Source organism: Ciconia boyciana, chromosome 4 (assembly GCF_034638445.1).
Source record: "Ciconia boyciana chromosome 4, ASM3463844v1, whole genome shotgun sequence".
Lineage (NCBI taxonomy): Eukaryota > Metazoa > Chordata > Aves > Ciconiiformes > Ciconiidae > Ciconia > Ciconia boyciana.
The window spans coordinates 39,982,377-40,006,053 of record NC_132937.1 but is presented as its reverse complement, the minus strand read 5'-3'; the positions used below and the strand labels follow the sequence as shown (position 1 = coordinate 40,006,053).

The following is a 23,677-nucleotide window of genomic DNA, read 5'->3' as shown; positions in this document are numbered from 1 at the left end:
TAGAAGCACTTCAGCATCTGTCCTCCACTTTTTGCTACTACTTTTAGTTGAGGCACTTAAGTTCCTAGAGTGCTTCAATTAGATTTGTAATCCATCCATCCATCCATCCATCCATCCATCCCCCCCCCATTTTACTGCAAAATCAGGCAGGATGAGCTAAAATCACTTCCAAAACTGATGTTAATGTGATGGCTGATTGCTCCATGACCTAAAATTCTTTTATTCAGTTATGCTTGTACCACAACAGTCTTTTTTTTTGATGGGGAGGGGGGGAAACTCCTACGAGGATCTGTCATTTGCTGTCAAGGTAGATTGTGTCATGTTCTTACTGAAACATGGCATAACCCATCACCAACCTTCTCATTCTCAAGCAGCAGGCAGTACTAGGTTGTAATAGAAAAACTCAAGTAGTGGAGATGACCTCCATGGCTTTTTTCCATACCACACCAGAGACAGAACCCGTAGGACAACTGGTACGGGCTGGGTCGTGTCCACAACACCCCTGGGACAGCACCTTTCACAGCACATTGCTCACAACTACAGCACTTGGTGCTCACAGCCCAGGTCCCTCAGCTGTGCCTACGGTAGCAAGTAGCGTACTGCAACAGGAGCAGATTTGCAGAGCAAAGCAGGTGGTGCTGAGGATCCGACATTCACGCTACATGTTTTGGAGTGGACTGGGGGGGTCTAGTGCCACAGACTGAACACCCCTTTTTGGAGCGCATCACATACATTTCTGGAGTGCACCCTCCAGCTAAATTTCATCCAAAAGGAATTTAGTGTGCTCCGAGACCACTTTCAAAGCAAACTAAAGCATAGCACAAGGATGTAAGGGATGATCAGAAGATACATGACCAAAGCCCATTCTTGATCTGAACTGAAATGATTGTACAGGTGCACCCCTGTGGTCCCAAGAGGCATGCCTAGAGCACTAAGACCCGTTAATTTTTTATGGTTATTCACTTTGACCTATGCAAAAGTGAGAAAACTACATTGCAGCCTCCCACTATGATGCTTTTAGAGCACGAACAGGAGCATGTGCTGCATGTCCTGGAATGTGCAAGAGAATTTGAAAGTGCGATGCCTACTAAAATGCAGGACTGTCCGAGCAGTGATAGCCAAAACAATGCAGTTCAGGTCTCTTCTCATCAACCAGTCAAGGAAGTTTAGGTTTCCTATAGAAGGTAGGTCATCTGGTTCACTCCATATGGGAGCCTGGAAATTAACTAGCACATGTGCGATGAGAATGATCATGGTACCAGGATGCTAGACTAAAATGAGGTGCAAGATAAATTCACAATCAGAACAGTCCAAACCATGAAATACTTGAATTCTCTCTACAAGAAGATTACATGCAAACAAGTGCTAATGAAGGAGGGGATTGGGAAAGTGAACCACTGTCTTCTTTTATGATGTAGGCCTTTCAAAACATTAGCTAGAAACTTACGCGTCATCTTCCAGCCTGATGTTCAGTTACACTCTGAATAACACCAAGTTTGGGGTCTGATCCTTTGGCAAGACAGCTATTTGGGTAGTCAGATGCCATGACAATTGTGAGGAACTTCAAAAGGGCCTCTCAAAAATAAGGGAGTACACAAAAATGTGGCAGATGAGCTTCAACATAGACAAAAGAAAGATAAGGCAACCAGAGAAAAATAATCTAATTTATGGGTACACAATGCCGAAACTGGAACCAGAAGTTACAACTCAAGTAACAGATCCTTAAGTTAACACTTACAGTTCTCTAAAATCACCAACTCACTATGCAGCTGCAACAAAAAAAGAGCCAGTGAAACACTGGCCATCATCAGGAACCTAGAGAATAAAAGCAAGTGTCATTTTTAAACTATAAATAAAACTTTGGTTCCCCCACATCTCAAGTACTGTGTGCACTAGTCTTCACACCTCAAAAAAGATGTAGTGGAATTAGAGGAGGTAGAGAGAAGGACAATGAAGAAGACAAAGAGAATTAAGCAAGTAGAGATTAAGGCAGGTGAGATTACTCACTTTTGAGGAAAAGGCTGCAGATGGATTTGGTTGAGCTTTACAACCATAAAGGACAAAATGAGTGGAAACTGTTATTCACCAAATCCTGCAACACTAAAACTAGGAGCAGTCACTTAAGGCAGATTGGTTTCAGGCAGATAAAAGTAGTAATGTACTTCTCTATGCAGCAAGCAGGGAACTTCCTGATCTTGCTTCCACAAGAGGTTTTGGAGGCAGACAGTGTAAGTTGGGTCAGAAAGGTATTCAATAAATTCACAGACAATAGGTCTATAAATGGATATTTAATGGAACTAGGCAGAGTTATACTTCTAATATCCCAAATATAATTCTGGATACTGGGGGATGACAAAGGCATGAGACTGCAGACAGTGACAAGGCTGACCTGCTTTCCCTAAATAGCCTCTCCTACCGCCGTTGGGCTAGATGAGCCATCGGTCTGATCCACTGGGGCACTTCTTATGGTAGTGGTGAGCATACTTTAAGGAGAGGGAGGAATCTCCAAAAAGGCAGAAACACTTCATAAGCTTTTAAAAACATTTCACATTCTCCATTTTCAGTAAAAGTCTTATAGAGAGAAAAACAAGTTTTCATTCACTTTTCATAAAGTAATCTTCATTTTGTCATATATTCACAAGGCAATCTCCCTTCCAAAGTGTAAAGAAAGCCCAAACCAAAAAAACAAACATTGACCCATTTTCAACATTCCCGTGAGGTTTTCCAACACCCACAGGTGCCTTTCATGTCCTCTATGAACCCTTGCAGTTCTCAGATTTGAGGAAGATTAAGCAATTAGAGCTGCAAACTTTATTCAAATGAGAACAAGACGTTAATGTATGCCATGATAATATTTTCTGTCCTTTATCACATTTTTCTTTTACTGCCGCTGTATAAGTGAAGGTTTTCATTCAATTGCTGGTAATGACATTCACATTTCCTATGAGTTGACAGCTTGTAAACAAGTTATAGGAATAGTTCAATGTCTTCTTATATGTATTTTCTTAATTTCATAAAACTGAACTTAATTTGACATCTTCTTGCACATTTAGTCAGCAGTTCCTTCGAGTCCTTTAAAACAATTTTGCAGGCAGCTTCTTTAAAATCTTTTAAAACTGTTTCTGAAAGTTCCTCTCCAGAATCCTTTGTTACACATTTTTACAGCTCAAAGACCTCTGTGTTCAGTATAAATTTCAATACAGTTATGGTATGTAGGAGCAAAGGGAGATTTAGTCAAGTATCTCTTTCAAACAGCATTGGGGTTTAGTGGTTGTTGAAATATTTTTAGCTTTTCTACAACAGGATTTAAGACTGTGGTGGATTCAAATAGTGTGGTGAATACCCTCTGCTAAAAGACTGAGATGACTTGGCCAGTCTTCTCCCTCCCTTCCCCCTTTCTCATTTTGTTTGTTGCTTGAATAAATGGCAGAGACCTCCTTTTCATGATTTTCTCTGCTTTCTCTAAAGCTGACAGTAGCTGCCTAGAAACAATAGCTTCTTGCATCACACAGAAAATTTCTACCCACCCCTTTTAAAGATATTTTCAACTGGTACCATTTGCCTTTTATGACCCATCCTGTCAAATAGGGGTTTTTTTGTTTGGTTTCTTTTAATTTCCCTTACTTTACAATATTACATTTTGTAAGAATATTTACCATTACTTACTTTATTACAGAGCTGCCAACTGTTGTTCCTGGTTAAAAGTCAGAAGCCTTTACTTCCATACAAGTTTAAAGCCTGTATTTTTCCCTTATCTTAACAAGGTTCTAAAAGCTCAAGCTCAAACCAATAAATAAACTTTGAGTAATATTTTAGTTAGAATCATAGAATACCTCAAGTTGGAAGGGACCCATAAGGATCATTGAGTCCAACTACCTGCTCCTCACAGGACTACCTAAAACTAAACTATATGACTAAGAGCATCATCCAGATGCTCCTTGAACTCTGACAGGCTTGGTGCTGTGACCACTTCCCTGGGGAGCCTGTTCCAGTGACCGACCACCCTCTCAGTGAAGAACCTTTTCCTGATGTCCAATCTGAACTTCCCCTGACACAGCTTCATTCCATTTCCACATGTCCTATTGCTGGTCACCAGAGAGACCTCACCGAGAGACCAGAGGCACCTCCCCCTCTGCTGCCCCCCTTGAGGAAGTTGTAGATTGCAATGAGGTCACCCCTCAGCCTTCTCTTCTCCAAGCTGAACAAGCCAAGTGACCTCCGCCGCTCCTCATAAGTCTTGCCCTCGAGGCCTTTCACCATCTTGGTCGCCCTCCTCTGGACACACTCTAATAGTTTGATGTCCTTCTTATATTGCGGCGCCCAAAACTGCACACAGTACTCGAGGTGGGGCCGCACCAGTGCAGTGCAGAGTGGGACAATCGCCTCCCTCGACCGGCTAGTTATGCTGTGCTCGATGCACCCCAGGACACGGTTGGCCCTTTTGGCTGCCAGGGCACACTGTTGACTCATATTCAACTTGCCATCAACCCAAACCCCCAGATCTCTCTCCGCAGGGCTGCTCTCCAGCCTCTTGTCCTCCCAATTTGTATGTATAACCAGGATTACCCCATCCCAGGTGGAGAATCTTGCTCTTGTTAAATTTCATACAGCTGGTGATTGCCCAGCTCTCTAGTCCATCCAGATCTCTCTGTAAGGCCTCTCTACCCTCAAGAGAGTCCACAGCTCCTCCTAGTTTAGTATAGTCGGCAAACTTACTTAATGTACATTCAACTCCTGCATCCAGATCATTTAGAAAAACATTACAGAGCACTGGCCCTAAAATTGAGCCCTGGGGAACCCCACTGGTGGCTGGCTGCCAGCCTGATGTAACCCCATTTAGTATAACTCTTTGAGCCTGACCCGTCAGCCAATTGCTCATCCAATGTATTATGGACTTCTCTAGCTGTATGCTGGACATTTTGTCCAAAAGGATACTGTGAGAGACAGTATCAAAAGCTTTGCTAAAATAAAAATCCCCACATCTACTGGCTTCCCTTGGTCAACTAGATGGGTGACCTTGTCATAAAAGGAAATTAAGTTGGTTAAACAGGACTTTCCCCTCGTGAACTCATGTTGGCTATGACCAATGACTGCATTGTCTCTCAAGTGTTTTTCAATAACTCCCAGAATAACCTTCTCCATAATTTTACCAGGCACTGAAGTGAGACTGACAGGCCTGTAATTACCAGGGGCTTCCTTCTTACCTTTCTTGAAAACTGGGACAACATTTGACAGCTTCCAGTCGACTGGGACCTCTCCAGACTCCCAAGATCGTTGAAAAATAATGGAGAGAGGTCCCATGATGACATCGGCCAGCTCTTTCAGTACCCTGGGATGAATCCCATTGGATCCCATAGACTTATGCACATCCAGCTGGAGCAGCAAGTCTCAAACAAGTTCAGAGTTGGCTGGGAGTTTATCATCCCCCCAGTCATGGTCTTCCAACACAGGGCTCCAGGGGTCCCAGGGCCCATCATCGGTGTTAAAGACAGAGGTGAAGAAGGCATTAAACATGTCCGCTTTGTCTACGTCCCTATTTGTGAGCTGACCAACCTCATCAAGTAAGGGACTAATGTTATCTCTGATCCTCCTTTTACTGTTAACATATTTTAAAAAGCCCTTTTTGTTGTCCTTCACAGTGCTGGCCAGCTTGAACGCTAATCGAGCTTTGGCCGCATTAATTTTCTCCCTACAGTTGCAAACAGGATCTCTGTAGTCCTCCTGCGTCTCCTGTCCTTGCTTTCAATGTCCGTACACTTTCCTTTTCCACCTAAGTTCTAGAAGAAGATCCCTGCTCAGCCAAGCCGGCCTTCTGCCCCGCTTGCTTGACTTCTGACACTTTGGAATTGCCGGCTCCTGCGCTCTTAAGAGATGGCTCTAAAAAGTGACCAGCATTCATGGACTCCAATACCTTCAAAAGCAGATTCCAAGGGGACCTTACTAACTAGAATCATCGAATCATAGAATCATTTAGGTTGGAAAAGACCCTTGAGATCATCGAGTCCAACCATTAACCTAACACTACCAAGACCACCACTAAACCATGTCCCCAAGCACCTCATCCAAACATCTTTTAAATACCTCCAGGGATGGTGACTCCACCACTTCCCTGGGCAGCCTGTTCCAATGCTTGATAACCCTTTCAGTGAAGACATTTTTCCTAATATCCAGTCTAAACCTCCCCTGGCACAACTTGAGGTCGTTTCCTCTTGTCCTATTGCTTGGTACTTGGGAAAAGAGACCGACACCCACCTCTCTACAACCTCCTTTCAGGTAGTTGTAGAGAGCAATAAGGTCTCCCCTCAGCCTCCTTTTCTCCAGACTAGACAACCCCAGTTCCCTCAGCTGCTCCTCATAAGACTTGTGCTCTAGACCCTTCACCAGCTTCATTTCCCTTCTTTGGACACACTCCAGCACCTCAATGTCTTCCTTGTAGTGAAGGGCCCAAAATTTAACACAGTATTCAAGGTGTGGTCTCACCAGTGCCGAGTACAAAGGGACAATCACTTCCCTAGTCCTGCTGGCCTCACTGTTTCTGATACAAGCCAGGATGCCATTGGCCTTCTTGGCCACCTGGGCACACTGACAGCTCATATTCAGCCAGCTGTTGACCAACACCCCCAGGTCCTTTTCTGCCAGGCAGCTTTCCAGCCACTCTTCCCCAAGCCTGTAGCGTTGCATGGGGTTGTTATGACCCAAGTGCAGGACACGGCACTTAGCCTTGTTGAACCTCATACAATTGGCCCCAGCCCATTGATCCAGCCTGTCCAGGTCCCTCTGTAGAGCCTTTCTACCCTCAAGCAGATCAACACTCCCGCACAACTTGGTGTCGTCTGCAAAATTACTGAGGGTGCACTCGATCCCCTCATCCAGATCATTGATAAAGATATTAAACAGAACTGGCTGCAATACTGAGCCCTGGGGAACACCACTTGTGACCGGCTGCCATCTGGATTTAACTCCATTCACCACCACTCTTTGGGCCCGGCCAGCCAGCCAGTTTTTTACCCAGTGAAGCATGCACCTGTCCAAGCCATGAGCAGCCAGTTTCTCCAGGAGAATGTTGAGGGAAACCGTGTCAAAGGCTTTACTAAAGTCCAGGTAAACAACATCCACAGCCTTTCCCTCAGCCACTAAGCGAGTCAACTAGCTCCATCAGCAGCCCAATGTCTGCTCTCTCCATATCCAGGGACGAAGTTTCACTGGCAGCTTTTCTCCTGTTGCCAACAATTCTGCAACTCAACTACTTTGTGGTCACTGTGACCAAGACAGCCACCAATCACCACCAGAGTTCTTCTCTGTGGTTTGATTAAAGCTTATTGTAACTTAAAAATCATCAGGTTGTGATTTATATTTACCTCATTCATCACCACCTGAATTCCTATCCTATTAAAATGTCAAGATGAACTGGGAAGTTCAATTCATAAATGCAGTATAGAAGAACATGCAAACATAATCCAAAATTGAATCAGAAACTTGGAGTATTCCAAAATCTAAGTCTACATGTGCTTTTCAAACTTAAGTCATTTCCACTGCCCTCTTCCTAGACCCAGAGATCCTCATCACCACATCATTATGCATGCCTGCATCTCTAGCAAACACTTTTACAGATCAGTCGGAAATACACCTCAAACTCCTTATGCAGTTCAGCCGCAAGGGGATAGTAACACATTTTAGTGATCACAAGATGTGCAACACTGTGCAACAAAAATTCTAGATCCAAACTCTGCAAGGGCACAAGTATGCTATGTACCTTGCCTGTAAAGAGAAAGCTTTAAACAAAGCTCATGCTCTACCTCCCTCCACTCACATACACATTCAGTGTGTTCATCCATTGAAGGCAACTCTTAACATACTATCCTGTAAGTAACAGAAGAGACTGAAAATACTCACGTTTCCAATACCTAGGATTACACAGAGCTTTCACTGTCTGATGGGAGCCATGAGAAACTCAAACTTGCACTTGACAAAGCTTCAATGGGATTATTGATAACTTGAAAGCAAATAACGTTCCCCTATGTGAAAAGCATGACTACCCACCAATAAAAATGCAACCAAAGTCAAAGATTTATCGTTATATGCAAGTTACTTGAAGTCACTTTGTTACTGCTTGGGATTGGACAATTATGTTTTACAGAGTCGGCATTGCAGAAGGAATGCAGCAGACTTGTCCCTTTACAAGTCTGGGAAACTTGAAAGCAACTTATGCCTGATGCAACCAGAACTGCCACTAGGTAAAAACAATAAGTTATACTGAAAGCAGTATTATTTGAATAAAGCAAAATAAAAACCTCCACTACCACATTTAAGCCTTTAAGCAGCAAAATCCCTCATTCTTCTTTTTCAGGAGTCAAATATAATATCAGACTCAGTGCTGCTGAACAAGACCCCATTCCAAAAAAAAAACCAAAAACCAAACCTGATCAAGTGGCTTAATTACTAAATCTAACTGATAATTCACATTTTTAAAAATGTCACGAAGTTTTGGTTATAACACACAGTTATACAGAGTTATCTTCAAGAACCTCTACTTACTTGTTTTAACTAAGCAATTCTAAAATTAACTTGGGTTCCTAGCAAATTAAAAGAACAACTGAATTTAGACTGTAATAGTAGAGTTATCAAGTGTCTTTAGGTATGTTCTGCTCATGTAAATGATTCAGTGCACTATAGACATTAAAAAAAAAAAAAAAAAGCATAAGGCTGATAAATTAATTCCCTTTTCCAGGAAAGGTAATTCTAATGTAATTTTTCACACAGCTTTATTACCTTTTGTCTAACAGATGTAAAATCTAATTTTACATATTTAGCAATGACCAAATTCAAAGACAGCAAAATTAACTCCACAGAACACTCTTCAACAGAGAAATGGCAATGCCATCTTTGCAACACCCTCCCAGAGAACTACCTGCGGCTCCTTTGTTTCCCAGGAGTGATTACAAGGCACAGAGAAGAGTGGCACAAGACAAGAAGATCTAGCCCCGTATTCTGACTCCAATGGTGGTTCCACTTGAGAAAAGCATTTAACATGGCAGGTGTACTTCACCATCTTCTAGTAAATCAATGGTTTATGGATGTTCTAAGCCACAACTTACCTGTTTATCATGATACTTTCTGGGGATATGCACAAAACGCATTTCCAGGGTATCAGACACAGTCAGTACTGTCTCATAGCTAAACAGTTATTATAGAATTCAAAGTGTCCCTTTACAGAGGTCAAAGTTGTAGGAAAATCATGTCAACCACCTGTCTATCTCTCTATTGGGAACACTATAGCGAGCTATAGGCTTTTTAATTCTTCAAGTGAAAATAAAAAACAGTACTCAAACAGCAGTATAACAACTGTGAACATTTTAAGGAGAGGAATGAGGACAGAAAAAGAAGAAACAGTGCATGTGCCTGTACATATACAATATGAACAGGTTCACGGATATAACTAACAGCAGTTTAAGACAATCTACATCTGGATTACCATAGTTTTAGTTCCCTACCCTCCCTCCCTCACTTCCCTCCAACACATTTAACTAAAAACTAACACTGATGCAGCGGACAGACAAAAGCAGCCCAGAGTTAAACATCTTAAACAGCTGTGGAATCACACCAATAGTCAAAATTAACTGTAGCTAACTTAATTATGATGAGTATCTAACAGTCTTAAGTATCAAAATCTCTACCAAAACCCAGGAAAAATTGGTCCAAACACTGTAGCTAGGAACATTTGTTTTAGTGTCTATGTTCAGTTCAGTACTGAGAAAAATTTAAATAAAACCCCAAATACCAAGTCACAATAAATCCCAAAGGTTTGGAATATACAACTGCAAGCAAGTTTAAAAAAATGACATTAGAAGGAACTGTAACTATTCCCTCAAAAAAACTAAAAAGAAATGCAAGGAAACATTCACTTCTGAAAAGACACAAGTGGTAAAACTGGAAAACATAGATAAGCTTTCAAGCAAGCAAAAATAATTGCTCATATACCTGAAAGCTTGTTCATGTTTTTGAAATAGATGAACAGAAATAACAAAAAATGTATTACAGCTCCATAAAAACCTTCAGCCCTACATCTGAAAATACACACTGAAAGCATCTAGGCTTCCAAATAACTCTAACTATGCTACAGAGACATTATGAGAAATTGATTATTAAAAGCCAATGTCTTATTAAAAATGCTTTAATTTTAAATTTAAAACACCATCATGCTTGACTATATATTTTGTTTATTACACATTCTCACTACTGGACAAAGTTAAGACTGCTTGGGAGTCCTTACTGTGGACTTACTTCCGTATCTTACTTTCTGCATTACGTTAGAAATTTAACTTAACTCAACTCTGAAAAGTTAACATAAACCTTTAATTTATCAAAAGTCATTGAATTCTTTTCCTCTATGACTAAACATATTGTGAATATTTATAGTGAACACCATATTTTAGTGTTCACAATGGGTTGACCACAGCATTCTCTTCCTGATCTCAAGAGTCCAGCCATACAGTATAGTGAGGAAGACAAGATAACCCAACAAACAATAAGATGGGAAAAAAGTTTAAAAAGAAAAATCAAACTTTATAAGCAGTAAATGTTTACAAAGGAAGAACTTAAACAAGAACACTGCAATGAAGTGAATTTACTCCATTCCGTTACTTATTTCTCAAGCACAAAAAAAATCACAGTGGCACATTCCACAGGTCAAGGCAACAAAAATGCTACAGATTTTGTGCTCCAGGAAAGGAGTTCACCTGCTAAATACTTAATATTGTTCACTCATTTCTCTACATCATTCTACAGTAAGTGGATGTATTAAAAGAACTCAAAAGGCTAATTTATCTTCTAGAGCAAATAGAAAGAGATATTTTTGCAATGACATTACTCTTCAGTCAGGCATGACCTCTTCCCAACGATTTATCGGCTCTTCCCACCTCAGCAAGGTGGGAAGCCATGCTTGGTGCTATGCTGCCAAGCAGCAGCACAGCAAAGTCTTCAGTTCATAAAGCCATAAGAAGAAAACAGAAGTAAAACTTAGCCCAGGCAACAGGCCATTATAGAGAGTGAGTGGAAAGAGCAATAACTTTACCTACCAAACAGAAATAAAGGATAGATTCCCCCATAACATGATGAGAGAGGAAAAACATGCAATACAAGCTGTGTAATCCTAGTAGCCATATACAGCTCTAAAGACACTATTGCCAGTATGTAATGCTGTATTAAACACGCTTATGGAACAAAGATGAGAAGAATCTCTGAAGATGAGGACTTCAACTCTTGTCATTCAAAAGCTATTTATACAAAATACAGAAGGCCTACATAAATATCTGAGAATCTGCAAGTTACAGTGAAAATACACTTAGTGCATAACAAAAGCTAAACACTTAAAAAGTGATTTGAAAAAGGACACAGAAAATTTAATACATCCTCCTGTTCAATGCTTCTGTGTTGACCAACAATCCCCAGAAACTCTGGATGTAACAATATGAGAACCTACACTGGATAAGTAAGCTTAAATGTTGGACCCATTAGCTCGACCAGCAATAGCAGGCTTGAAACCCTGCGTGTGATCTGGCCACTATGGAAGGACAAAGACACATTGTGTCTGCATGGCTTACATAGGGATTAGATAATTGAGTCAAATGATTTAAATGTGGTAACAAAAAAAAGTCTTAATCACAGGGAAGGAATAGATGTATGTCACAAAAGGAAAGAGTAAAAGCACATTACCATTTAAATCTACCCTCAAGAGCTTGTAAAGTAGGGTGACTACCCAAACCCGAAACAGAATTTTTATAGCATCATTATACCTTCTACCTTGCTATAAAATCATTGTTGCTATTGGGAGTTGTACGTAAAGATCAAGATCATCATACAGGATTACCCAGAAGACAGAGGATGGTACAGACCTCTCAACTCTGAGAAACACCAATTTCACGGAAGTCGGGCTTTAAAGAAAAAAATTACAGCCCTTACCATTACAAAAATTTAGTCTTATTTGTGTTTGAAGGCAAAACAATTACAATGATGTTTTGGCAAGCCTAAGAAGAGAGGAGCTGTCGGTAGGTTTTTGGACTAGATGGATTATCTTTGACCATGACCAGTTCCAGCTGCTTCAGAGACAAGTGAAGAAAATTCTTCAAGTAGGCAATTACAAAATAACACAGCCACAGGCAAGATTTCTTCCTACCTTCCATCAGTTAGAGGTTATTTAAACTACAGACTCAGGTAGAACAGAAACTACCTTTTATAGTTGCTGGTGTATTTTTTTAATTTTTAGTGTAAAATTGGATATTCCTACCATCCACATCAACATCCTTCTTAAAATTCTGCTATGCTTCTATCCTCCATCTCCTCTGGTAACAAGCTCCACATGATAACTGTACCTAGTTTATTCTCCTTTATCAGTTTTAAGTTTTCTCTTTCAAACACTGACAGCTCTCCTGTTCTTGTATTATGAAAAAAATGGGCACAAGCTCATGATCTTTCTTTTTTACACTATTTGATGGTTAATCCCTAAAAATTCACCATTTTTCCCTTCCTGGAAGTTCTGTCAAATCTTCAGTCACTCTTCCAATTACAAGAACATGACCTCTCCTCATGCCTGTTTGTTACATTATTTCTAACACAGTGAGACCAGAACTGTATTCCCCCCCGCTTTCCAAATGAGCAAATATATAACTAATTTCTCTGTCCTTCTAGGTAGTATTTCAGATCTGCAAAGACAGAGAGAATAGGAACAGGCTGAGGAGGAAATGGACGGAACACAATTGGACTGAAAAAGTAAAGGAAAAACACTAATCAGCCTACTAAAGGGCTGCAGGGCATAAGAGATTTATCCTATTTCAGCAAAAGACTGTATTTATGGAATATAAAAAGTGAGATATTCTTTCTCCAAGTAGTTACATAGGTCTTTGTCATCATTAACTGAATAATGCACAAGAAGTGGAGATACAGGTATAAGTTTACACGTAAAGCAGTGGGCTATTATTATTTGAGTAAAGGGAATTCATCAACAGACAAATGCCCATATTTAGACCTCAACAAGGAGCATCTTCTGGACAGGAGGAAACACCATTACAGCAGGTCTTGCAGGTACCTTCTGGCCACCTCTCTACTTCCCTAAGCTTCCATGTGATAAGGCACATTTTTCAAGACTGGAAATGCAGTCCATTCTTAGCAATTCACGACGTAAAATGAATGAGTTCTTTCCCATTTCCAAGATAGATTACCAAGGCATATTTCAAGCAACATACATAAATTATACTGAAATAAGTAGTAAATTTCCATATCAGAAATGATTATAAAAAGCCAAACTATCTGACTTAATATGCTCTTACATTACATGAACATAACTAGTTATTCCAATTATAACTGGAAATATTATCTACAACTCTAGACAACATTTATACCAATGTTTACCCACTGAGAAAAAAGATACACAGCAAGCAGCTCTGCAGCATCAGTCCTTGAAAATGTTGGGGTTTATCCAAACACTGTTTTTCATGTGGTTTTGGCCACGAGTTCTAATAATGCCTTTCATTTGTACAACATCTAGTTTCTATTCAGTCCTATAAGAAATCTCTCATGAAACACTTAAACCTAATTAGAACTTGTCAAAATGACAGAATATGTAACTTCTTTCCAGAATGTTCTGGTCACATTCTCACATTTATTGTGTTCTACATGTCTTTGCAATTTTGTTGTAATGAACAAGTATGACTTTTAATAGTGATGTTTCACCAAAAAAATGCTATTCTGTTAGGTTTTCTTTTTATTTAAAGAAAAATAGAGTTATCTGGAACTAATAAAGCTCTGTATTCAGAAAAGTGTTTAACATAACTGGTGGACAGATGGGAAAAAATGCATACTTTTTCAAATGACCCAATTAACAAACTAAAACTTTATTCTTCTCTGGATTCAGCAAATAAACAGGTAAATAAGGAAATTTTAAAGAATTATTATACTTACCTCTCAAAACAATATTTAGTTTTAAAAAAGGACTTACTACAGACAAGACAATATATGAAAAAAAGCCCAGACCAACACACCACTTTCTCCAAAAGTTTCTTAAATGGTTTCAATCATGCTTTCAGCCTAGGGTAGCTGGTATGATACAAAGCCCTGATTCTACCTAGGATATAGTTCTGGGTAGAGCAGATGCAGGTAGCTCACTGTTACTGAACCAGAAGATCATACTTCTCACCTCCGCTTCATCCTGGCCATGCATTTCCTATACACTGACACTGTTGGGGTGACAGATTCCTCTGAGTCATTTGAACTCACTAATTCTGCAGAAAACTAGCACATCCAAAAGTTTTCTACTGTGCTTATTAAATCAAATCATCAATTAATGTATTAAATCAACAGAGAAAAAAAAAATCATTGGCCACACTGGATAGGAGAGAGAGTCTGTAGGAACAACACAGCTGACAGAGGCACAGGCAGCAAGACCTCCCCTTGTTAGAAGCAGCTAGATCAATCTCGATTGCCTGTGCAACCACAGCTCAGGTTGGAAACCCACCTTCTGAAAGGCAATGCAATCTAAATGCAATCTAGCGCTGGCTGTCCTTCGATATCTTTCTCAAAATGATCCATTCCACATACCTCAGACAGTTCCTCCTACAGTTTACTGGGAAGAGAATGGCAGAACACTGCAGTAGCCTGAGCCATAACAGGGCATCTCCTCCTCCAGTTCCACTGAAAAACAAGCAAACCTCACAATAACCAGGACCCACTAACTCTGGTATGACACTGCAGTGCAGTTGCTCACACAAGGACCAAGTTAACACAAATGCTCACAACCCTATTGTTTGAGCAACTGCTGTGAAGGTATCCCCCTAGCACATTACTGGTGTGTAATATATTTAACGTGCTGCATCACATATGTAAGTGATACAGCAAAATATCTAAAACATTAACAGTAATGAAAATAAGTATTGTTATGTTCAAGAGTTACTGTCTGCACTTCTGACATTATAAGTGAGCAGAACAAGCCGGGGAGGGGGGAAGCAAAGCATTCTCATGCCTTATTTTCCAAAGGCATACAAAACAAACAGTAACATTTATAGAAGTTCACACAGGCCTCAGAAAAAAGTTTTACAAGTTCCTACAGTAAGGTTTTCTGGCACCTCAGACAGAGATCTGCAGCAGTTATGCAAATAACTGCCAGACCTATCAGATTCTTCACGAGACACATAAGTCATTAAGCACAAACTGAGGGGTTAAATTTAATATAGTGTCCAGCCAACAACGACCATTATTTTATTGTAGGGTTGAACTGCAGTATGGAACATGAGAAAACAAGCTGCATAAAGCTTGTTGGCCATTTGTTTCCTGCCTCTCCTGGTTTCGGCTGGGATAGAGTTAATTTTCTTCCTAGTAGCTGGTATAGTGCTGGGTTTTGGATTTTAGTATGAGAATAATGTTGATAACACACTGATGTTTTAGTTGTTGCTAAGTAATGCTTACACTAGTCAAGGACTTTTCAGCTTCCCCTGCTCTGCCAGGTGCACAAGAAGCTGGGAGGGGGCAGAGACAGGATAGTTGATCCAAACTGGCCAAAAGGCTATTCTATACCATATGAAGTCATGCCCAGTATATAAACTGGGGGGAGTTGGCCGGGAGGCAGCGATCGCTGCTTGGGGACTGGCTGGGCATCTGTCGGTGGGTGGTGAGTGGTTGCATCACTTGGGTATTTTTCTGGGTTTTGTTCCTCTCTCTCTGTCTTGTTGTTTTCCTTTTCATTACAATTATTATTATTGTTGTTGTTGTTATTATTAATATTATTATTAAATTATTAAACTGTTCTTATCTCAGCCCACGAATTTTCTTACTTTTGCTCTTCCAATTCTCTCCCCCATCCCATTGTGGGGGGGAGGGTGAGTGAGTGGCTGTGTGGTGCTTAGTTGCTGACTGAAGATAAACCACAACAGTCCTTTTTAGCGTTCAACATGGGGCACAAAGGGTTTGAGATAATAACACATTAACCAGAGTGTATTAAGGAATTTAGATCTGTTAACAGCTGCGGGCCACGATATTGATTCATCTGTTCTCGATATTGGTTTATCTGATCTGCACCATGCTCATTTTTTTGATGTACATGTTAAAGATCAGTGTCGGTTTCTGCATTTGCTGTGCTCTGCAATGATTAGTGATGTTTTGCCTGGGAGATTTGTTATTAAAACACTGGCCTTGAGCTTAATCTGGTATCTGAGTTCTGTACTGAAGCCATTACTGTACTTCGGGTACCACCTCATGGAGACAATTAGCAATTATACCTCTTCCTCTGAGAGGTTTTTTATGGAGGAAATACAAAACGGCACCTTCGCTACCTTCTTCTACGATGTTTCCTCCTTCATTACAATAACTTTTCAGTATCTTGAACATCCTTGGGTAGTTAAGATACATCTATTGGTATTGCTTGGGAATATTGTTTCGGTATTGTCTAAGGTTAATAAGCAATTTAAGACTATCATCCAGAGATCTGCCCCAAGGCTGGATAGTTATGAGTGGCAGGGTGTGTGGGATAGCATGGGCAAATGCCTAGGACAGCGGGCACCTCCAGTGTTTTGGAACTTCACCTCTGAACAAGTGCAGAATCCTGAAAAACTAGTAGAATATTTGGAAAAAGTATGTCGTCACCCTGGCAATTCTAGGGAGACACAAATCACTGCAATGTGCTGGGGCCTGGCGCATGCCTACCGAGCCCTGCTCAACACTATTCAGAACCCTCAAGGGGAAGAGAAGCTCTCTGGATTTGACAACAAAGGAACAGGCACTGTGGCTACTCCAACCCCAGCAACAGGCACCACAGCTACTCCAACCCACCCAGTGACAGGCACTGTGGCTACTCTAGCCCCCGCGACAGGTGATGTGGTTAATCCAACCCCCGTGACAGGCACTGCGCCTGAACCAGGAAAACAACCTCTACTGGTATCAGTCACCCCTATACATAAGAAGTCGTCTTGGAAGTGAAAGTCAGCTTGCTTAGAAAGGGAAGACGAAAAAGCAGGGCCATCAGGAGGAGAGGAGGAGGAAGAGGAAGAACTCATAAAAGAGACGGAAACCACCCGATCCCTATCCCTGAGTGAGCTGCGAGATATGCAAAAAGATTTCAGCCGTCATCCAGGTGAGCATGTTGTCACCTGGCTGCTCCGATGCTGGGATAGCAGGGCCAGTAGCCTGGAATTAGAGGGTAAGGAAGCCAAGTAGCTGGGACCCCTTTCTAAGGAAGGGGGCATTGACAAAGTGATTAGAAAAGGGGCACAAGTCCTCAGCCTCTGGAGCCATAGCTTCCTGTCAGCTATGAAGGAATGATATCCCTTCAAGGAAGATGTTCTATATCACCAAGGCAAATGGACCAACATGGAGAGAGGTATCCAGCACCTGAGGGAATTAGCCATGCTGGAAGTGATTTATCCAGATCCAGATGAAGTCAAGTGCACATGACCCACGTGGTGGAAGTTTATACGGAGCACAGCATCGTCATGTGCCAACTCATTGGCAATACTGACCTGGAAAGATGAAGAGGGATCAACAGTGGATGAAGTGGCTAGCCAGCTCCAGGAATATGAAGAAAGTCTCTCTTCCTCCCTCGTCTCGGCTGTGGAGGAAATGGTCCAGCAACTCAAAGAGGATAGATCCCACGCTCCACCTGTACGGACCAGTATCTCGGCTATTAGGAGTCACCGTTCTTCTGCTCAAGAGAGAGGATATGGAGAGTACACACCATGGGGCACACAATGGTTTTACCTGCATGACCACGGAGAGGACATGAGGAAGTAGGATGGAAAACCTACCTCGACCCTAGAGGCACGGGTACATGAGTTGAAAGGAAAAACAATCACCAAAGGGGGTTCTTCCAGGAAAAATGCTGCTCTGGTTTCCAGTGGGCAGTTCCCCAGACAGAGTAGAAGGGCTGATCTTAATAAAGGGACTTCTGATTCATTTTTGCAAGAAGTGGGTAATGAATACTATGACCAGGACTAGAGGGGCCCTGCCTCCAGCCAGATGGAAGAAAGGGACAACTGAGTTTACTGGATTGTGTGGATTCAATGGTCTGGCACATCAGACCCACAGGAGTAGAAGGCTCTAGTAGACACCAGTGCACAGTGCACCCTAATGCCATCAAGCTATATAGGGGCAGAACCCATCTGTATTTCTGGAGTGACAGGGGGATCCCAACAGCTAACTGTGTTGGGGGCCAAAGTGAGCCTAACTGGGAATGAGTGGCAAAAGCACCCCATTGTGACTGGCCCAGAGGCTCCGTGCATCCTTGGCATAGACTACCTCAGGAGAGGGTATTCCAAGGACCCAAAAGGGTACGGGTGGGCCTTTGGTATAGCTGCCTTGGAGACGGAGGAAATTAAACAGCTGTCCACCTTGCCTGGTCTCTCAGAGGACCCTTCTGTTGTGGGGTTGCTGAGGGTCGAAGATCAACAGGTGCCAGTTGCTACCACAACAGTGCACCGGAGACAATATCGTACCAACCGAGACTCCCTGATTCCCATCCATAAGCTGATTCGTCGACTGGAGAGCCAAGGAGTGATCAGCAAGACTCGTTCACCTTTTAACAGTCCCATATGGCCAGTGCAAAAGTGTAATGGAGAGTGGAGACTAACAGTAGACTATCGTGGCCTGAATGAAGCCATGCCACCGCTGGGTGCTGCCATGCTGGACATGCTGGAACTTCAATACGAACTGGAGTCAAAAGCAGCCAAATGGTATGCTACAAATGATATGGCTAATGCGTTTTTCTCAATCCATTTGGCAGCAGAGTGCAGGCCACAGTTTGCTTTCACTTGGAGGGGTGTTCAGTACACCTGGAACCGACTGCCCCAGGGATGGAAACACAGCCCCACCATTTGCCATGGACTGATTCTGACTGCACTGGAACAGGGTGAAGCTCCAGAACACCTGCAATACATTGATGACATCATTGTGTGGGGCAACACAGCAGAAGAAGTTTTTGAGAAAGCGAAGAAAATAGTCCAGATCCTCCTGAAAGCTGGTTTTGCCATAAAACAAAGGAAGGTCAAGGGACCTGCACAGCAGATCCAGTTTTTAGGAATAAAATGGCAAGATGGACGTCGTCAGATCCCAATGGATGTGATTAACAAAATAACAGCCATGTCTCCACCAACTAGCAAAAAGGAAACACAAGCTTTCTTAGGCGTTGTGGGTTTTTGGAGAATGCATATTCCAAATTACAGTCTGCTCGTAAGCCCTCTCTACCAAGTGACCCAGAGGAAGAACGATTTCCAATGGGGCCCTGAGCAACGACAAGCCTTTGAACAAATTAAACGGGAGATAGTTCATGCAGTAGCCCTTGGGCCAGTCCGGGCAGGGCAAGACGTAAAAAATGCGCTCTACACAGCAGCCGGGGAGAATGGCCCTACCTGGAGCCTCTGGCAGAAAGCACCAGGGGAGACTCGAGGTCGACCCCTAGGGTTTTGGAGTCGGGGATACAGAGGATCTGAGGCCCGCTATACTCCAACGGAAAAAGAGATATTGGCAGCATATGAAGGGGTTTGAGCTGCTTCAGAAGTGGTTGGTACTGAAGCACAGCTCCTCCTGGCACCTCAACTGCCTGTGCTGGGCTGGATGTTCAAAGGGAGGGTCCCCTCTACACATCATGCAACTGATGCTACGTGGAGTAAGTGGGTTGCACTGATCACACAGTGGGCTCCGATAGGAAACCCCAGTCACCCAGGAATCTTGGAAGTGATCATGGACTGGCCAGAAGGCAAAGATTTTGGAGTATCACCAGAGGAGGAGGTGACGCGTGCTGAGGACGCCCCACTGTACAATAAACTACCAGAAAATGAGAAGCAATATGCCCTGTTCACTGATGGGTCCTGTCGTATTGTAGGAAGGCATCAGAGATGGAAAGCTGCTGTATGGAGTCCCATATGGCAAGTTGTAGAAACTGCTGAAGAAGGTGAATCAAGTCAGTTTGCAGAAGTAAAGGCCATCCAGCTGGCTTTAGACATTGCTGAATGAGAAAAGTGGCCAGTGCTCTATCTCTATACTGATTCCTGGATGGTGGCAAATGCCTTGTGGGGGTGGTTACAGCAATGGAAGCAGAACAACCGGCAGCACAGAGGCAAACCCATGTGGGCTGCAGCATTGTGGCAAGATATTGCTGCCTCTGTAGAGAAGCTGGTTGTAAAAGTACATCACGTAGATGCTCACATACCCAAGAGTTGGGCTACTGAGGAACATCAAAACAACCAGCAGGTGGATCAGGCTGCTAAGATTGAAGTGGCTCAGGTGGATCTGGACTGGCAACATAAGGGTGAATTATTTATAGCTTGAAACATATCCCGTGCCCCATGCCACTGCCCGGAACACTGTCCTGGGCCTTGAAAAGCAAGTCCTATGGCGACATGGCACCCCAGAAAGAATTGAGTCAGACAACAGAACTCATTTCCAAAACAACCTCATAGACACCTGGGCCAAAGAGCATGGCATTGAGTGGGTATATCACATCCCCTATCATGCACCAGGCTCCGGGAAAATCAAACGATACAGTGGGCTGTTAAAGACTACACTGGGAGCAATGGGTGCTGGGACATTCAAACATTGGGATACACATTTAGCAAAGGCCACCTGGTTAGTCAACACTAGGGGATCTGCCAATCGAGCTGGCCCTGCCCAATCAAAACTGTTACACACTGTCGAAGGGGATAAGGTCCCTGTAGTGCACATAAAAAAAACTATGCTGGGGAAGACAGTCTGGGTTACTCCTGCCTTGGGCAAAGGCAAACCCATTAGTGGGATTGCTTTTGCTCAAGGACCTGGGTGCACTTGGTGGGTAATGCGGAAGAGTGGGGAAGTCCGCTGTGTACCTCAAGGGGATTTGATTTTGGGTGAGAATAGCCAATGAACTGAATGGTATGATGTTAATTGCTATATAATACTGTATGTCATCACTTTTATGGTTGCTATATGCCATATCAAGGGTATTTCAGTAAGAATCACCCAGATTAATGAAGAATGAGCTTTGATGAAACCAAGCAAAGTGCAGTGGTGATGGAACCAGAACTGGCTTCAGCATGCAACAATCCAACCCCACACACCATCTCTCCTGCCCTGAAGGACTGTTATGACAGATGGAGCCCAAAGTCATGGACTAAATGAACTCCACGGACATTTGAGAGGGATGGCCCATAGACTAAGGGAATGTTATCTGTTTGTATATATATCAAAAGACAGGGAAAGTGGTGGTGATTAATTGGAATGTATTGGAAAGTGTGGGACCTGGGCATGATGTAGATGGTGTAGAATAAGGGGTGAATACTGTCCTGGTTTTGGCTGGGATAGAGTTAATTTTCTTCCTTGTAGCTGGTATAGTGCTGTGTTTTGGATTTTAGTATGAGAATAATGTTGATAACAGACTGATGTTTTGTCTGTTGCTAAGTGGTGTTTACACTGGTCAAGGACTTTTCAGCTTCCCATGCTCTGCCAGGTGCACAAGAAGCTGGGAGGGGGCACAGCCAGGACAGCTGACCCAAACTGGCCAAAGGGCTATTCCATACCATATGACATCATGCTCAGTATATAAACTGGGGGAGTTGGCCGGGGGGCAGGGGTCACTGCTCAGGGACTGGCTGGGCATCAGTCGGCGGGTGGTGAGCAATTGCATCACTTGGGTTTTTTTCCTGGGTTTTGTTCCTCTCTCTCTCTTTTGTTGTTTTCCTTTTCATTACAAAGCATTATTACTATTATTATTATTTTATTAAACTGTTCTTATCTCAACCCACGGATTTTTCTTACTTTTGCTCTTCCAATTCTCTCCTCCATCCCACTGTGGGGGAAGGGTGAGTGAGCGGCTGTGTGGTGCTTGGTTGCCAAGTGAAGCTAAACCACGACACTGCCTCATGACAAAACCATGCTAACTTCAGTGCCTTTGACCTCCAGGTCTTTCTTCCCTTAAAAACATCTGCTTATTCTTTAGCAAGCTTCTGAACCCAGGCAAAAAACAAAAAGACTTTCCCGAAAATCCCAGCAGAACCCCACCCCTGTTTAGTAGGCTTCACAGATCCCACAGAGGCCAAGAACAGATGACATATTCCCACTCAAATTGAAGAGCTGAAGTCACGAGTGACTTGCCATTGATTCAGTCAGTGAACTTCCCCTTTAATTCTCTCCTTCCAGACAAATACCCTAAACCTAACACACACTCTTCGTTTATTCACATGTATTTCTAGACAGCGCCATACATCCTCCCATCAAGAGATGCTGGGCAAGATGAGAAACACTGGATCCCCAATGGAGAAATAATAACTCACAGGCATAAATAGCAAGCACTCTTCATGTATTTTAATCATAAGGAACATCTGAGATAATAACATCAAGCTTTTTTGTCAAATGATGGAAGTGTCCAAAGGCATTTCTCTCAGACCATACTATTGTGTCATTTTTTCAGAACACGGCTCATACGCCAGAGCAAACAAGAAGTTACTACTTTGCATTGAAGGCCTTTCCTCCCTCCATCACCTCATCCCCTCCCCTAAGGCCCTCCCACCTCCCCGCCAAAACCTCCCCAGGCTTTCCTCCCCACCCACGCCCCTCTCCCCCCCAAATCACCTCATCACCCCCATCCACAGTCACCCCGCACGTCTCATTGCTCACCCGACACTTGTCCCGTTTTCCCCTCCCCCATGAGCCCATCCCATCCCTGCTTCATCCCCCTCGCACCCACCTCGCCCTTCCCCCCCCATTTCAGCCCCCACCCTATCGCCGCCCCTCCCCGCCGCTTCCCCGCCCTGCTTGCAGCCTTCCCGTCCCCAGCGGCGGCCGCCGCCGCTGCTCGCTCTCCGCGCAACCGCCCTCCAACGCCAAGCGCGAGCGCTCCCCTGACAACCGCAGCGCGCGCCAGGCCCGGCCACTCCCCGGCCCCGCGCACACAATGGGCCCCGCGCGCAGCCCCCTCCCCGCCTCCCCGCGCCGCGCACTGGGGCGGCGACGGCGCCCGGTCAGCGGCTGCGGCCGGTCCGCCGGGCCGGCCCCTCCCGCCGTCCCTGCCCCACTGACCATCGCTGCGCTTGATCTCCACGTAGATCCCTATCTGGATCTTGCCGAAGTTGGCCGCTGCCATCGTTTCATGAGGCAGCCGGGCGCACAGGGAGCAGGGAGGGCGCGTGCAGCAGCAGCGGCGGCGGCGGCGGCGGCAGCACCGACCGCGGCGGCTCCGGGAGGGAGGGGAGAAGGGAAGGAAGGAAGGAAGGAAGGAAGGAAGGAAGGAAGGAGGGAGGGAGGGAGGGAGGGACGGACGGACGGACGGACGTGGAGAGGGAGGAGGGGGGAAGAGAGAAAAGGCGCCGGCCGGATACAACAGGCGCTGGGAGCTGCTGCGCCTGTGCAGCTCGCTGCGTCGTCACGGCAGGACCGGCTCACGGGGGAGGAGGGGGCAGAACTGCTGCCGCGGTCGTCCTCGTCCTCCGTGCTTCGCGGCACCTCGGCGGGGCTGGCACAAGATGGGCGCCCCCGCTACCCTGGGGCTGCCTTCCCGCTCGCTCGGGCCTGGGCCGGGAGAAGCTCGTCCCAGCTGCGGGCCGCCTCTCTTCTTGGCCCTCTTTCCGACTTACAAACACACACATGCGCCTATTTGGCACCAGATGGCGACTGAGCTGCCTTGAAGTTTTAATGTAATAGCTTTATCTACCTAATATTTACTCATAAGGCTCCC

The 23,677-nt window shown here is 43.8% G+C and overlaps 1 protein-coding gene across 5 annotated transcripts in view; it reads right to left on the bottom strand.

Annotated features, from left to right (window-relative positions):
• The window catches only part of KIF2A (kinesin family member 2A), an 85,213-nt gene extending 61,946 nt beyond the window's left edge, over positions 1-23,267 (bottom strand). For 2 of the 5 annotated variants that reach the window (XM_072859065.1, XM_072859066.1), the window contains exon 1: positions 23,023-23,267. In XM_072859065.1, coding sequence (XP_072715166.1) covers positions 23,023-23,086 — 64 coding nt within the window. In that variant the 5' untranslated portion in view covers positions 23,087-23,267. Of the gene's footprint in view, positions 1-14,589; positions 14,653-23,022 lie in introns of those variants that run through there. The other 3 variants (XM_072859062.1, XM_072859063.1, XM_072859064.1) reach the window with 2 other exon arrangements.
• Between the last annotated feature and the right edge of the window lie 410 nt (positions 23,268-23,677).